The following is a 16,244-nucleotide window of genomic DNA, read 5'->3' as shown; positions in this document are numbered from 1 at the left end:
TTTATTAGTTCCTTTCAGGAATGCCACATTAACTCAAAACAGCTTGAAAATTGACAGTGAATATACATCAGCTCAATTATCCTGAATAACAACTCTGGTAAAATTTTAGCAAAAGGGAAAGTTGATTAACTACATGGAAGCTTTTGGATAATTTGTGGGCTTTTGTTATCCATAAGTAATTAAGAGCAATGGAATCCTCACTTCACTGTCAAGGAGGCAGGGGTCAAGGTCAGACAGGTTGGGACTAATCCAGACAAGATACTAGCATTTTCTCAGTGAACAACAGTCTGTGCTTGTCTTACATATATGTGCAATAGGAATTTGGATATGATTCATTCATTTATTCAATAAATATGGGTGCAGCATCTACTTTGTGCCAGAGCTCACCACACATCCTGAAAACCCACTATTTCCCTGCCCTTGTTGCTGTCCCTTCTTTATGGTATTACACAGGGCACCTTGGCAAAGTCTGTCTCTTAGGAGCTGTAGTCACCTTCCTGTTATCATGAGATCTTTGCTCATCTTACCCTGGGACAGAGGTCAGCAATCTATGGCCCCTGGGCCAAACCCTGTCCACTGCCTTTTCTGTAAATAAAGTTTCATTGGTCAAGCCCATTTGCTTGTATATTCTGTGTACATATTATCTATGGCTGCTTCCCTGATACGATGACAGAGTTCCATCGTTGTAATAGAGACTTATGGTTCACAAAGCCTAAAATACTTACTATCTGGCCCTTTACAGAAAATGTTTGCTGACAACTAAAGAGTATAACCAACTCAAAACTCATCTCTCCTGTAAATTTTTGCTTATGAATTAATAGTTTATGAATTAATAGCTACTCGAAAGCAGAGAACATTTCTGTATCTTTGTTTTGTCATACAGAACCCTGAAATAGGATAGAGTCAAGGTTTAGAGCAGAAAATTAAATACGTCCTTCCCTACATTTTGTTTTCAACAGATGAGTGCCTTGGAGTTTCATGGAAGACAGCATAAAACCACTGGTGTTCAGTTACTCTGGCTTCTAATTCCTCAGAGTCCCTCTGTCTAAGACTTTCAAGGCTCAAGTTTTGGCCTCTGTCCCTTTGCATATTTATTTCCTGATCTGATGTGGAATTAGAGTTAAATAGGAGCTGTGTGCTTGAATTCCACGTGGCTCGCTCAGCAGGAAACTCCAGGGCAGGTTTTTTGGCATGCCTAGCTCATGTTAGCTTCAGCTATGCTAATTTCTAAAGCTGTTTCCTTCGCTCAAATAAATCTTAGAGGCAAATTTGCATTTGGATGCACACCTTTTGTGCATGATAACTCTGGGCAGAATAAGGACTGAAAAAATAAAAACAGGTCTGGTATTTACTGAGTGACTCTCCTGTGGCAGGTATCATGCTAAGTGTTTACACACATTGTCTTATCTCATCGCTACAATAATCCCAGGTGGGACTATAACCCCCATTTTACAGATGGGGAAACCAAAGGAAGAGACTTTATGTGTTCACAGAGCTGGTAAGTGACAAAGCCTGGATTTGAACCCAGCCTGTCTGAATCTGAAGCCCATGTTCTTTCACTTAGCCATGTTGCCTTTTTGATATCCTAGTCAGCATCACTATTCACTAAGCCACCAGACATACATTCAAAAATAAACCATACATATACAAAGTCTGGCATCCCTCTGGTCCCCAACTGACTTTTGCACCTTTTGTCTTTAGTCCTTGGGAGATAAATTTGGGCCCTTCTGCATCACGAAACAATCCACCAAAGAATACAGGCATGAAAAAGGCGAACTTTATTTGATGCACCAATTACCTTAATAATTAGCAGGCAAGCACAATTACAAGAGATTTTGACAGGTAAATGATTTTAATGACATACCTAAGGACCTCAGTATGAAATGATATCTCTACTACTACAGTGCAGTAAGCCAAGCAAGAAAATGTGGCCATAACCCTGAGGGAAAACATTAGTAACACCTAGAATATGGTGTAAATAAATCTATAACATAAGCCCAGGAATTCATATCTACAGATACGTTCACTGTTTAAAAAAACATTACCAAACACCTATCTTCTCTAATAAAAATACAAATGTGAGCTATAGTAATAATAAATACTGCTATTGAAACTCAGTATTTATCACTGTTCAATTCCATTCCTGAAAAATAACCAGTGTAGCAATTAAACACTGTAGCATAATTCTATCATTTTACAGTAAATCTGATACAATATTAACTCCTTTCTCTGTGTAAAACATACCTCTGTCCTAACTTGCAATACCATAAAATGCTCCGCCTATTGCTATGTAGATCTAATACCCTGCCATTTAATTTTCTGGAAATATAAAAGAACTGATCACATTTTCATGCAGATGAAATTCAGATGTTCATTTTTTAAAAAAGTCTAGCTCCAAGAGAGCTTTCCAAGAATTAGAAAGAACTCTGCAAAGAAGATGGGTGATCTAAGTTGTTTCTTGAGAGGATATAGGGGAAGACACATTGGGGAACAAGTTTGCCACATGCCCTTTAACTGTCCTTTTCCTCAGAAAAACCAAGAGGAGACTTGGCTCTTACTACACCAACACCTAGCTCAACTATGGTTACTTATTTTCTTGCTAGTCAGTCATTGTATATCTTATTTTTTTAAGAATTTAATGTTTTTATATTAAAAAGGTGATTTTGTAGAAGAAAAATAATTTTTTGCAGCCAGTGGTAGAAAAGGGTTGTCAGTTGAAAGTTGACCTAATGGCCACGATTACAGCCTGAAAAGGAATCTGTCTCCGCAATAATACTTTAATACGTGCACTAACATTTCTTCTCTACAGAGTGTTTAATAGAGCTTTGTCCATAATTAACTTGAGCAATTAACAATTATTCATAAGATAGTTAAAACAACACTCTGTGAATCATTGTTATTGGAAACCCCAGTGATGACTTACCTGCTGGTGGCTTTATGAAAGGTGGTGGAATTAAAGGTACAATAATGGGTACATTGCCGTGGTCCTTTGACCCTGCAGGTGAGTCACTGAGTCCATTTCCTGTGGCAAGCCCTGAATAGCCTGTGCTTATATTGTACGGTGAAATAACACTGTCCTCAGGTAATTTTGGTTTTGGCAAAGAATTTTCTGTAAAAGAAAAAAAAATTATATTCAATACAATGAAAGAATCCACTCAGTAGACTTAAAATTTTTCTTATGACCACTTTTCCAAAGTAAAACAGTCACATAACAAAACAAATATTTTCCTTGCAAGTCTTCAAACATTTTACCAAAATTCCACAAGACCATGCACTGATTTATGGTAATCAGTCTTGTTTCCATAAAATTCTAATGGGCTCCTTTAAAATTTGCTCCACTGTGGTAGATAACATCCCAGTTGTACTCATGGTGATGAATTTTATCACTGTAAAATCCCATAGAAAACTGAAAGGCAATTAACCTTTTCCACAAAGAAATTGATGTATAGCAGGCATCCTTTTCTGGCTACCAGGGAGAGTGCCTAAAACATGCCTTCTAGCACTGTAACAAGATCGCACATTATTATAAACTCTGGGTCATTACATAATCAAATGAACCAACGAGAAGGAAGCAGACGACTGGAAAGAAAACCGTTGTTTCACAGATATTGGGAACAAAATGAAAAACTGGTAATAAAAATAAAACCTCAACCATTGAAAACTTCTTCCCTCTAGTAGCAAATCCTGGCATGCTCTCCTTTCATGTTCCCCAGAGGCAACGATTATTGCCTAGACCAAGTATTATATGAGCTATTAGTTTATAGAATATAAACTCATGACTTGCATTTTTCATTTACAGTGAAATTGATGATACAATCTCTGTAACATGATGTGTACAATTTCCTAGCAAGCTTAACACAAAATTTGTCACGTCCGTTCAATTCCACATGCCTGCATGACAGCTTGTTTATATATTGTTACATGGTATATAACAAGAAAAGCTGCTGTCTTGGAAACTGGGAATAAAATGCTTGAATAGGTAATGTATGCCAATACGAATTTTGAATGGAATGCAAATAGTGATCAAATTGCCAGTGATGATACACAATTAGTTTTACCTACAAGTTATTAAAGTTCCCCAAATGGGTTGCTTCTTCACACACTCTTCCTCTTTTCCTTGACAAACTTTAATCCCAAATTTAAGCTCATAAATTCAGCATCCATATCAACACCTACCTGTGCAACAGATCTCTGGCACTGCTGGCCACTGGTAGAAGCAGGCTTTTTCAGCTGTGTCAAGACTAAAATTTCCACTCTTCAGCTGGGCTTTGAGAACATTCTTTTGGAGTTAGAATCCAACCATCTACTACTCTCTTACTCCTCTTTTTACTCTATCCAAGGGTGTGGGGATCGGGAAATAGAAAAAACTTCAAAAATGGAAACAGGGCTTCCCTTCAGAATTCCCACAAAAAAAGGGAGAATGGGTAAAATTACCAAACTGTGAATCTTCTTTGCAGTCTGGTCATCTAAACCTAACACTTCACTTAACAGAAGGCCCCAGTCCCCAACAAATAATATATCAAAGGACTCAGGAAACTAAGAGAAGTTAGCAAGGACTGTCCCTTTCTATAAATCTGTGGGCAGGACCACAGCACTTAAGGTTTATAGCCCTTGTCTAGCTCTCCCATTGCTGGAAGGAGATTAACCAAAACCAAAAACCAAACCCATTGCCGCTGAGGCGATTTTGACTCACAGCGACCTTACAGGACAGAGTAGAACTGCCCCACAGAGTTTCCAAGGAGCGCCTGGTGGATTCAAACTGCCGACCCTTTGGTTAGCAGCCGTAGCTCTTAACCACTATGCCACCAGGGTTTCCAGAAGGAGATTAAGCTGTGTCTATTTTTGTTTTATGTTCTGCCTTTACATTCTGTGGGATTCTGCTTACGTGAAAGCACTACTAGGGATGTACATTTAAATCAACCATTGGCATAATCAACAAAATGAGTCCCAAAGCAACTCAATTCTGGCAGGCTGAGATAGTCAATCCTTCTTTGCATGAACAAAGGGACATTAAATGTCATTACCTTTGAGAACAGAAATGTGCTGCCGGCTCTCCCCATCTGTAGGGTAGCTCCTGAATTCAATATCTTCACCATCTTTCAATTCAACCTTATCATAGCCATACCAGCCAAGGAGTTCATTCATGGTGTTTTCTGCAAAGTTCTGAAATGAAAGCATGGCCCACTTATTTATGTAATCGATAACTATTTGAAAAGAATGTGTAAATCAAATTCTGTTTGCCCTACCCTGTGCACTGCCAGCCCTGCCCCACCTCCCCTGGAGCCCTGTTCATTTTTCAAATCACGTTAAAAAATTGTAATGCATTTAAATCCCAGGATGACACATCCAATTATGACAGGCCTTCAGACGCTTACAATTTAAAGATAATAGGAAAAAAGGTATTTGTCAGTTTTGCTTACGAATAGGCAGGCATATTTCAGCATATTCTCTGCAAACTTACACTTCCATGAAAATATTGAAAAGTAAAGCACACAAACATCTGAGAAGAAATGATTTTTAAAATGAAAACAATTAATCAACCTTTTTGTGCCTCAGATTAAATTAGAATTGCTTTCTGAGTCAGGTGTTGCTCCTTAACATGACTCTTAGATAAAGCAAAATCTCAACAAAGAAATAATTTCTCTGTTGTCAACCACTACCATACAGAAAGCTGAATAGACTACAAGGGTCTCCTTTTTTAATTTCTCCTTTGGCAAGAGTACTCTTTAAAAATCAATGCACAATTTCCTTTACAAATTTCATTAATGACAGATTCTTTCTCCATGAAATCAAAGGTCACTATGATTATTTCTGACAAGTAACATAAAACTACCAAATAACTTTAAGCTTACTAAAAAAAAAAAAAAAAAAACTCCATTGCCACTGAGTCAATTCTGACTCATAGCAACCCTACAGGACAGAGAACTGCCCGCATAGGGTTTCCAAGGAGCGCCTGGTGAATTCCAATTGACAGCCTTTTGATCAACAGCCGAGCTCTTAATCACTGAGCCAGCAGGGCTCCCTAAAGTCACCAGCCGGCTCATATTTTAGATACTGTGTAAAAACACTTCATGAACTATAAATATATAAATGTAAGGTTTTATTATTGTTGTTGTTGTTATAGTTATCAAAATTTTGAAATACTGGGTATACCCAACCTCCAGTGCCGTCGAGTCGATTCTGACTCATAGCAACCCTATTGGACAGAGTAGAACTGCCCCATAGAGTTTCCGAGGAGCGCGTGGCGGATTCAAACTGCTGACCCTTTGGTTAGCAGCCGTAGCACTTAACCACTACGGCACCAGAGTTTCCATACTGGGTATAGCTGGACAGATTTAAAGCTTAAATATCAGGTGACTATTTTTTATTAATTTATCAACTGCTAGATCTGGAAACAAGATGTTCGTAAATGATCTCAATGCTCTTGTGTGCCTTAAAGCCTCTCTGCCTGGCAAGGCAAAATGAGCCTCCTAGATTGAGCTAGAAAAACTACATATTCTAACCTTTTCTGTGGTTCAGAATCTTTTATTACGCTCCTTAGAAGCTGTCATTCTGAATTAGACTGGGATGTATAACTTATATACCTGAAACAAAGCACAAAGGCTAAACCAGACTGTGCACAGCCCCAACGTGTGCTTTCCATGTTTTCCAATTTCATGACTTCAAATTACAGCAGGGGTTGCATAAAAAAGAAAAGATATTACACCACTGACTCCACAAATACAAACTTGGCATTTCAAACCACCCACAGGATGCTATATTTTTTGCTTTAGTACCCACTTGAGCTTAGGGCTCCACCTCGGTCAATCTGTGATGGTATAGGTCACCACCAATTAAAAACAAAAAATCTAGCCAGGTTGATTCAGTGTTATCATCCACAAGGCTAACAGTCAGGCATATCAAGCTTTACTGAGGCATTTATTCTCTCAGATGGCTGGCCATGTCCACATTAAACAGACATTCTTCTCATGAATGCACAAAGATGATATGATCGATACGAATAATAAGCTCAGCAACTTCAGGAACACCACTGAGGAGGATGGGGCTAAATGCTGCTCTACTCAATCGAAAGAGATCCCTTTAATGAGGTGGTAGTCTTCCCTAACATCCAGTTTCTCTCACTGAGCTGAGTGCCTGACTCGAGAATGACAGTCCCTAAGCATACAAATCGAGGTCCTCCTTCAGAGGGCTGGCAGCAGAAATCTCCAAGGATAAGGCTTACACCTTGCATCGAAAAACCAATTCCCAACACCATTAAAAGCCAAATTCAAGCCATCCTATTGGTCTGCGTGCTGTTCACCCCAATCTGTATGAGAACTGTGCCAACAAGACAGAAAATCTTTTGCCACCATATCCACGCTTGTAGATCGTTGTATCTGGATGCCACTATCTAACTTCTGAAGTGACAAAAAGGCTAGAGATGCATAATTCATGGAGTAATCTCCCAGCCTAGAATACAGAATTGTTTTAGTCCAGCTGCAAATTCATTCAGCCGTTCAGAACCAATCCCACGGATGGCATCCATAAGTTTTGGGCATTAGGTAAAAACTGAAAACTCAACTGGATTAATACCAAATTCATATTATTTGGGTATCTTAACTGCATCACTTTTAGTTTATGGTTTGTGCTGGACACTTGGAGGCTTCATGTAATAATCAATATGAACTTGATCTATTCCATGATTTTCAAGTTACTATAAATGTCAATGAAAATAAACTCTGAAAACATTCCCTTCCTTGTCATTGAAAATAAAACACTTTAATGTTTTGATATATGACTGCAAAAGCAGAAATCAAAAGGGTTATAAAGCTTTAGGTCATAAATCTCAAGTCTTTCCTAAAAGGAAGAACTAGATGAAAGACAAAAAATGAGCACCAAAATTTCTTACAGTGTAGCTACAAGAAACGGACTATTACCTCTGTATTATATACTATATATTAAGAAACCAAAGAACCCCCAGGAATACAGAATTTAATTTTTTTAATTTACTAGGTAGAGCCCGGGGCCCTGAGGATGTAGTGGTTAAAGAGCTCAGCTGCTAACCAAAAGGCCAGCAGTTCAAATCTACCAGCCACTCCTTGGAAACTCTATGGGGCAGCTCTACCCTGTCCTATAGGGTCACTATGAGTTGGAACCAACTCCACGGCAATGGGGTAAGGTGGAGCCTGGGTTTGATGTCAGATTTCATACAGGCTCATTTTTGTGCTAAACCAAAGAAAATGAAATAGATTTTTGCAGTTATCATCTAAGAAATGTAACATTCTAGGAAAAGTGAGTTTAATGTTTACGGCCTATGAGAGTGTTCAAGTCCTTCTGGTAGAGAATGCCAATAGCTATTTTTTCAACATTTTTGTATTATTACTCTTTAAAGTTTCCTATTAAAAGAGTTATTCCTTTCCTACATAAGTTTCTTTCTACCTTTTTTATAAAGGTGAAAAAATAAAAAGATGATAAGAGTTAAAATGCAGAGAGATTTTTGAAATTACAAGGTTCAATGATATTAAGACAAGCTACTGTACTAAGGAAGGTTGTGAAATTTGCTTCCCCCAAAATCTTTAAGAAACAGCCACCAAGCTTTTGTCTTAGAGACTTAGGGTGGGGAACTGAAATAGAAAGTCCCTTCCAGCTCTAAGATTCTGTGAAATCAAAGAACTTCTCTTATATGAGAAATGAAATACCTTTTGGAAAGAAATGTCATAATTACAGTGATCACACATCATGAATTTTACTGAACAGCCATTATTTCAAATATTTTATCATCACTCCCATAAACCATCAAGATGTGCCAGAAATTTCAATATTTTGGCATCTGAATTACATTTTGCAGACAGCCTCTCACCCTTGGAAGTGGCACAAAAATCCTTTCTCATACCATGTGGTTCAATTTGGGTTTGGAAAATAGGTCACTATAATTATAATGATAATGTCTAGCACTCTTATAGCACTTTATAGTGTTTCCACATCCTTTAACTCTCTTGTTCCCTTTCAATAACCCTCTGTGTCAGGCATTTGATTTCCACAACAAACTTTTAGTGAACCCATATGACATGTCATTTTATAAAACACAATTAGAGCATTAAAAGGATAAATGACCAGCATGAGAGTCACCTAGTAAAGTCAGAACTAAAATATAGACCTGATTCTTATACCAAGCCTCTTTCTATTTTAAATTCCAATATGCCAGTGATTCCAAAGAAGCTACCTCCCTGGACCAATCAAAGAGTTGCAAAGAAAGCACGCCATAGGATATGTCATCTATAGAGAGATTTCCAGCCAGGGCATACTATCTGTGTTAACACTTCACTTGCTTTCAGATTTCATCATACACTCTCCTTAACTACTTGTATTGTTGGAATGTGGGTACTCAAAATTCACAATTAATTTTAATCTTCTCATTTTATAATTTTTGACATCGCATCTGACTCTAATTGCTTGGCACTTCTAATATCTAGCCCCATGTTACAGATTAAATTGTGTCCCCCAAAAATGTATGTCAGCTCGGCTAGGCCATAATTCCCAGTATTGTGTGACTGTCCTCTGTTTTGTGATCTGATATAATTATCTTACGTGCTGTAAATTCTAACAGCCCTGGTGGCATAGTGGTTAAGAGCTAGGCTGCTAAACAAAAGGCGGGCAATTTGAATCCACCAGCCACTCTTTGGAAACCCTGTGGGGCAGTTCTACTCTGTCCTATAGGGTCCCTGTGAGTCAGAATCGGCTTCACAGCAATGGGTTATGATGTTAATGACGCAGGATTGAAGACAGTTATGTTAATGAGGCAGGACACAATCTACAGGATTAGGTTGTATCTTGAGTCAATCTTTTTTGAGATATAAAAGAGAGAAACAAGCAGAGAGAAGAGGGACTTCATTGCCACCAAGCAAGAGGAGCCAGGAATAGAGTGGTTCCTTTGGACCTGGGGTCCCTATGATGGGGAGCTCCTAGACCAGAGGAAGATTGATGACAAGGACCTTCTCCCGAAGAAGACAAAGAAGGAAAGTCTTCCCCTGGAGCTGGCACCCTGATTTTGGACTTCTAGTTTTTAGCCTCCTAAACTATGAGAAAATGAATTTCTGTTAAAGCCATCCACTTGTGGTATTTCTGTTATAGCAGCAATGGATAACCAAGACACCCCACTATCTCTTCTTCAGTCCTTCCAATTCTATTTTCTTACCTCTAGAGTCCCTAAAAAAGAAGACAATCCTAACATTTAGTCTGAAAACATGACCTCTTCCTGGAATTTAAAAAAACAAGTCACAGAAAGATAGGAAGACAGGCCATTTTACTGTTTCCACACTCCTCCTAAGTTAGTTCTTCAATACTGGCAAAATTTATTTTTGTTGGAACCCTGTTCCTAGGATGTTCATTAGATACTCTACTTGAGGGGAAGTACTGTACAAGTGTCAAAGTTCAATCTAAATGACTTTCAGTTGAACATTTCACCAGGTAAATAATCAAGGGTTCACTTCAAGGTACTTTGAAAGTAATAGTAATTATAAATTCTCAAAATACCTCTGAAACATAAGTACTTCAAACTCTTCAAAAAGAGCTCATTTAATTTATTTTGAAAAGACCAATTAATTTTAAAAATATGAGGTAGGTGCCACTGATTGGGTTTTGTTTGTTTGCTTTCCATACCAGGTTTTGCATAGCTGAATGCCCACGTGTTTTCAAATTTGTATCCAACCCAAGAGCACAGAAGGTTTTCAATGAGCTCCCAATCATTCACCTACATGAGGGAAAAGCTATGCCCTCCCTCTCCACACAAACATAGTTCCCGTTTTCACTCCGAGACCCAGTTCTGATATGCCAACTGCACATAAGGTACTTGAGGGCAGAAGTCTTGCATTTCTTTTTATGCCTCATCTAGTAGAATGTGATGCTTTTAGAATGTACTCAAAAAATGCTTTAATACATTTAGATGCTTTCAGAAATATCAAAGAAATGTATAAATACAGAGAAATGACCAAACAAAACCCAGGAAAACCAAATTCTAAAAATAAGCACATAAAAGTTAAAAATATCATAATATCCTGCGTTAGTGACACTCTCATAGTTTGGGGAATTCATATTGATACAACTTTTAGCAAAGGTAATTTGACCCTACGCATTAAAAGCCTTTTAAAAATCATAAACCTTTTGACTCAGCAATTTGGTTTCTAGGAATTATAGGTGCAAAGCTACACATGTTCAGGAATGTTTATTCAGTACTATTTTTCTAGAAACAAACTAAATGCCAAACAATAGGAATTTAGTTATAGCTTAGTCATATAATGGAATACTATTTTACCACTAAAATATATGCTGTAGATAAATTTTATCACATGGAAAGATATTCACAATATATTAACTTTCAAAAGGCAGGTTTGTACACTAGAAGGCCATTTTTATCTAAACTATATATCACACATAGAAAAGGACATGAAAAGACATACATCAAAATGTTGGCAGTAATTGTGACTGGGTGAGGAAATTCTGGGCTTTTTCTTTTTACTTATTTGTATTTTTTTTACTATTTGTCATGTCCATGTATTGTTTTCATAAAAATTTAAAAAATAGTTTTAATTAAAAATTAATTAGCACATAATCTCACTCGTAGACAACTGTGTCAGCCGTATTCACAGTTCTAATGACAATAAAAAGGATCTGCTAGTTACATTACTTTACTTTGAAATATTCTGACACACATTCTCCAAGAAAGTGGAACACATGAGACTTATTTTCAAAAGGAAAGGAAACTCCCAATCCTGAACCATTTATAAGGCAGGGGAAAAAAAAAAAATGCTAGTATCTCTGCTACTCAAGTTTATGCAAAACAGGATGATGGCAATTTTTGGTAAATATCTCCCTTTCCACCTTCATTTGTTCTGGCTGGCTTCTAGGGTCGTTTTCTATTAAGTATCATTAGACTTGCTAAGAGAAAAAGAAACAGAATATGCAGAAGAGAAGCACAGCCTTGTTCAGAATTCCAGAGTGAAGGAGGAATTGTACTTGATTAGAAGTCGATTTCTAGCTCTATTCCCAGGCCTGGCCCAGGACTAAGTCTAAACTGCCTCTCTTAACACAAATCTGGTGGATAAGTTTTATTTTACAGTTCTGCCAAGGAGCAGAAGGTAAAAGAAAGTAAAATTTAAATATCACAAAAGAAATATCTGAGTAGTCCTTTACAGATTACAAAGTACTTGCACGCTCATGATCCCACTGGATCAGACAGTACAGTAAGGACAAGCTACTGGTCACAGATAAACCTTCAGAGAGTCATCAACGCACACAGAATAATGCACAACATGCATGAAATACTGAATGGCCAGATTCATACTCTTAGTACAAACTTGTATTGAGCTCTGCATTTTTGCCTGAACGACAGCTTTTTAGCTTAAAATCCTTTGAAGATGGTCAATATGCTCCATTTTGGTTCATTTTGCAGCATCATTCTCAGCCGCAGAACAATGCTTACAATGCAGTGCTAAAGGCAGAGAACACATCCTAACACAAACACTCAGCTCTGGCCTGTCTTGTTCTCTTATAGATACATTCTGAATTGGATGGCTATATAATTGGTATATGAAACAAAAATCTCGTGCTTCCAGACACAAAAATCAATGGTGTTTTATTGTTTTACTGTGACAGAGAGGAGACAATTAGCTCCCCACATTTTAATTTGCTGCCTGGACATCAAATGTCCTGAAAGGGTCAAACAAATGCTGTGAAATTGGGCATTCCGGCACTCGGGCTAGCACTGTGGTAGGCATGGCAGGTGTGCAGCTGTGTACAGCTGTGTCCTATCACAGCTGCAGAACTGCCCTAAAAATCACCAAGACTTGTTACATTGTTTTCCTGTCTGCGGCAAAGCCAAAGCCACTGGCCTTAAAGCGGTACAGAGTTTCACAGGCCTTTGGTTATATAAGAGATATTAACACCCACCAGTCTATAGATCCTAAAATACACATTCAGCAAATCTTACTTACTTCAAGCTTTCATATGTGTTTACATGTTTCAATTGGCACTATCAAATAAAAAAGTTGTTTTTTTTTTTTTTTTTGGCATTCTACCCTGTAATTTAATCCCTTCTCTTTTAGGCAAATATTCAATAATCTCATTAGTTTGAGAGAGTAAGTGTGGTTGGTTTCCCATTCCACAAGAGAAAGTTTTAGACTTCAGGGATTTTTAAATGACCTACCTTCTACAACTTCTAATAATGGTTCTTATAGAAAGTATAAAGACCCTTAATAAAAGGGACATGTCCTTAGAAGATACGAGAAGTCTGATCATCCTAAGAAGAAGACACTATATTTCCCTGGAACTCTTTCTTCAGAAAGCCACTTGCACTCACTGAGAGATGCCTTTTTTGAGGCCCTGTTTTTTGACTTCTCCTTTAAACTCTGTTACCTCTTGGTTTCTATGAGTCTATCTTTCACACAAGGAGAGTAGGGCTTGGCGTCTCAGAGCAGTGTTTGGCAAGCACAGAGGCAGGAAACGCAGGAGGGAATGAGTCTGTCAGACTCATTTTCTTCTAGCTCAAATGTTTATTTCAGATTCGGGAGGAAGTGGAGTGGTTCCTTTCCATTTCCTTGTCTCTGGAACCCGTGAGTAGTATGAGGCTTGGAGAATTGCACTCTATCACACATCACACTCACAGGTTTACAGATGGAGAGAGAAACTCTTCCCAGAAAACCCCCAGTTTGAACAGAGCAGGATTCTTTGCTCTCCACGCCTTCCTAGGGCCTGCTCTTAGGGGTTGAGACTGAAGCCTTCAATAGGGCAACTGACCGTAATGCTAAGGACAAAGCTGATGGGCTCAGGAACATCCTAGACAGCTCCCAAGGGGCAACGGCCATGTCCTGACTGATATTACTCCCCAGCCCTGCCACGTGGCACACCTGAGGCCATTGCTCAGCCAGGGATCTAATATAATTTCTGCAGTGAGATCTGGTCTCGAGTCCATTTTCTAGATTCCTGAGACTTACTGTGTGGACACCAGCGTGAAGTTCAATGGCCAAACTTAAAACATACTTCTTTTAATAATGAGCTGTTTTCAGCCTTAAACATTGATGTTTTCAATCCACACTCAGTTTAAAAAAAAAAAAAATTTTTTTTTTTTTTGAATCTAAGTAACACTTACCAGCTTAGCTCTGCAACTTGCTTTTATTGTCTATGCAATTGACACAGGTCACGTTTAATGCCAAACGGAGAACATCAGAAACCAAACTAGAAAATCTTGTGGTGAGTTTACTACTAAACTCTAACAGATGTGCCTGACTCAAGCTGTAGGCATCAGGACTGAAGCATAATTTTAGGTACAAATTACTTACTGAGAATATTTATAGACAGAAAACTTCTTAAGCAAAGGAGATTCTATGACATTTAACACAGATTTATCCTGCAGTTTAGCAATTGATAAAGAAGCCAAACACTATAAATGCATTAATTATGGTTTGTTTAGGAAAGCTTCCAGGGCAGAGTGCTTGATCTAATCATGTTGGTTTTGTCCAAAAGTTTTAAAAAGTTTTACAAGATGAAAATCTGACTCATTATCTCAAGTCGTAGTTTAGATTTTTTGAATTGTATTATTGTTTGGTAACCACTGGTCACAGTTTGCTATAAGTATAGCTATATTTACACTTATCTACATACATCCACTTTTACAAATTAGCTTTTGTACTGTATCTACCATATTTTGGATAAACTCCTGAAACTAGTTAACCCTTCCACATATCAGAATTCCCTCCTAACATGCATTTATTATGATACTTGTGAGCTAACAGTATATTGAAGACATATTACATTAGATACAATCATATTCACTTTAGAAACCAAAAGTAGTCAAAATATAAATTGCATTGCCATCTAATTTTTTTTTTTTTAATCATTTCTATTAGTTGCAGCCTTGGTTAAGCTCTCAGCTGCTAACCGAAAGGATGGCAGTTCAAACCCAACAGCCGCTCTGTGGGGGGAAGATGTGGCAGTCTGCTTCCATAAGGATTTACAGCCTTGGAAACCCAATGGCAGTTTTATTCTGTCCTGTAGGGTCACTATGAGTCAGAATCAAATTGACAGCAATGGATTTGGTTTGGTTTTTGGTTCTACTAGTCATTAATTAAACAAGGCTTACTAATCATAAGTACTATAATCAGTCTTTTTAATCAAGAAAAATCAGGATGGAGGAAGGAAGAAGAAAAGGAAAGATAAAAGAGACATTATAAAGGTCATAGTGAGACAAACATTTCCACTTGAAGGTATTTTCATAGACGTATACTATAAGAAAGCTATGCCAAGTCATGAACTTTTCACACAGAAAATTATGTTGTATCAAATTTAAATTCGTTACAACTGCCAGGTACATTAAACCAGTGATAACGAAAATGTAACTCAATATCTGATCTAGTGAAACAGCAACCAACATTAGCTCCCAGCCACATGAAGACTATCTCCAATGCCATCGCTGGTGTCAGCTAAACCTCAGCCAGTCTTCCCCAGCCATTTTTGAAAAAATATGTGACTACCTCAGTTAGGAAATCTTGAAAGAAGTCTCTGTGATGAGGCAATTTTGTTGCTCATTCTCAGTGCCCTGCATTTGCTTACTTAAAATAGACACTTGTACCAATGTCCTTTCTATTACCCGAAGGGGAAAAAAAATCACATACACACCAGTCTTTTTTCTTTCAGCTTGCAGAGAAGCAACTTGATCCAACCAGTGTTGAAACCTGAGTAGGTCACTGTACACCACGATAAAATTCCCTAATCCCTGAACCAAATCTCCCTAAGGGGGGCCTCCTCCTGATCCTCCACTTCCCAGGCTGACTTTTCCATTCGCTCTCTCCTCTTTCCCCCTTTCATTTCCCCTACCTTCAAGCCTTGATATGTGATCCAAGGTGGGGGCTCAGGTTTCCGTTTTTACAGCTTAGGCCGTGCTAGCTGTATACATTCCTTTCTTTCTGCCGGGCAGTGATTACTTACCAGGGCTTAGTTTACACTGGTCCAGATGAAAGCCGTTCAGATGAAGGCAAACACAGCCAGGCAGCTCCAGCACCATCGATATGAAGCTGCACAAGGCCACATTGTGTTCTCGGTGACATTTTGTTGCACACATTTTTATACCGGCAACCAACTTGTTAGGTTACTCTACACTTTAGGCTTGAGGAGACCAAGGGGTAACAATACCATGAGATTTGGGGAGGGGTTTTGTTGATGTCGTTATTAATATTAAAAGCAGAAAATATTAATGAGTTCAAAATAACCCTTCT

General features: G+C 38.1%; 1 protein-coding gene across 2 annotated transcripts in view; it reads right to left on the bottom strand.

Annotated features, from left to right (window-relative positions):
* SOBP (sine oculis binding protein homolog) overlaps nt 1–16,244 on the bottom strand; it is a 188,371-nt gene that overhangs the window by 169,371 nt on the left and 2,756 nt on the right. For both annotated transcript variants that reach the window (XM_049895212.1, XM_049895289.1), the window contains exons 2-3: nt 5,025–5,163; nt 2,924–3,109 (exon numbers count right to left, since the gene is read on the bottom strand). In XM_049895212.1, coding sequence (XP_049751169.1) covers nt 2,924–3,109; nt 5,025–5,163 — 325 coding nt within the window. The remainder of the gene's footprint in view (nt 1–2,923; nt 3,110–5,024; nt 5,164–16,244) is intronic.

This window comes from Elephas maximus, chromosome 1 (genome assembly GCF_024166365.1).
Source record: "Elephas maximus indicus isolate mEleMax1 chromosome 1, mEleMax1 primary haplotype, whole genome shotgun sequence".
NCBI classification, from domain to species: domain Eukaryota; kingdom Metazoa; phylum Chordata; class Mammalia; order Proboscidea; family Elephantidae; genus Elephas; species Elephas maximus.
Note: the sequence above shows the minus strand (reverse complement) of the source record. Positions and strands in the feature narration are given on the sequence as shown.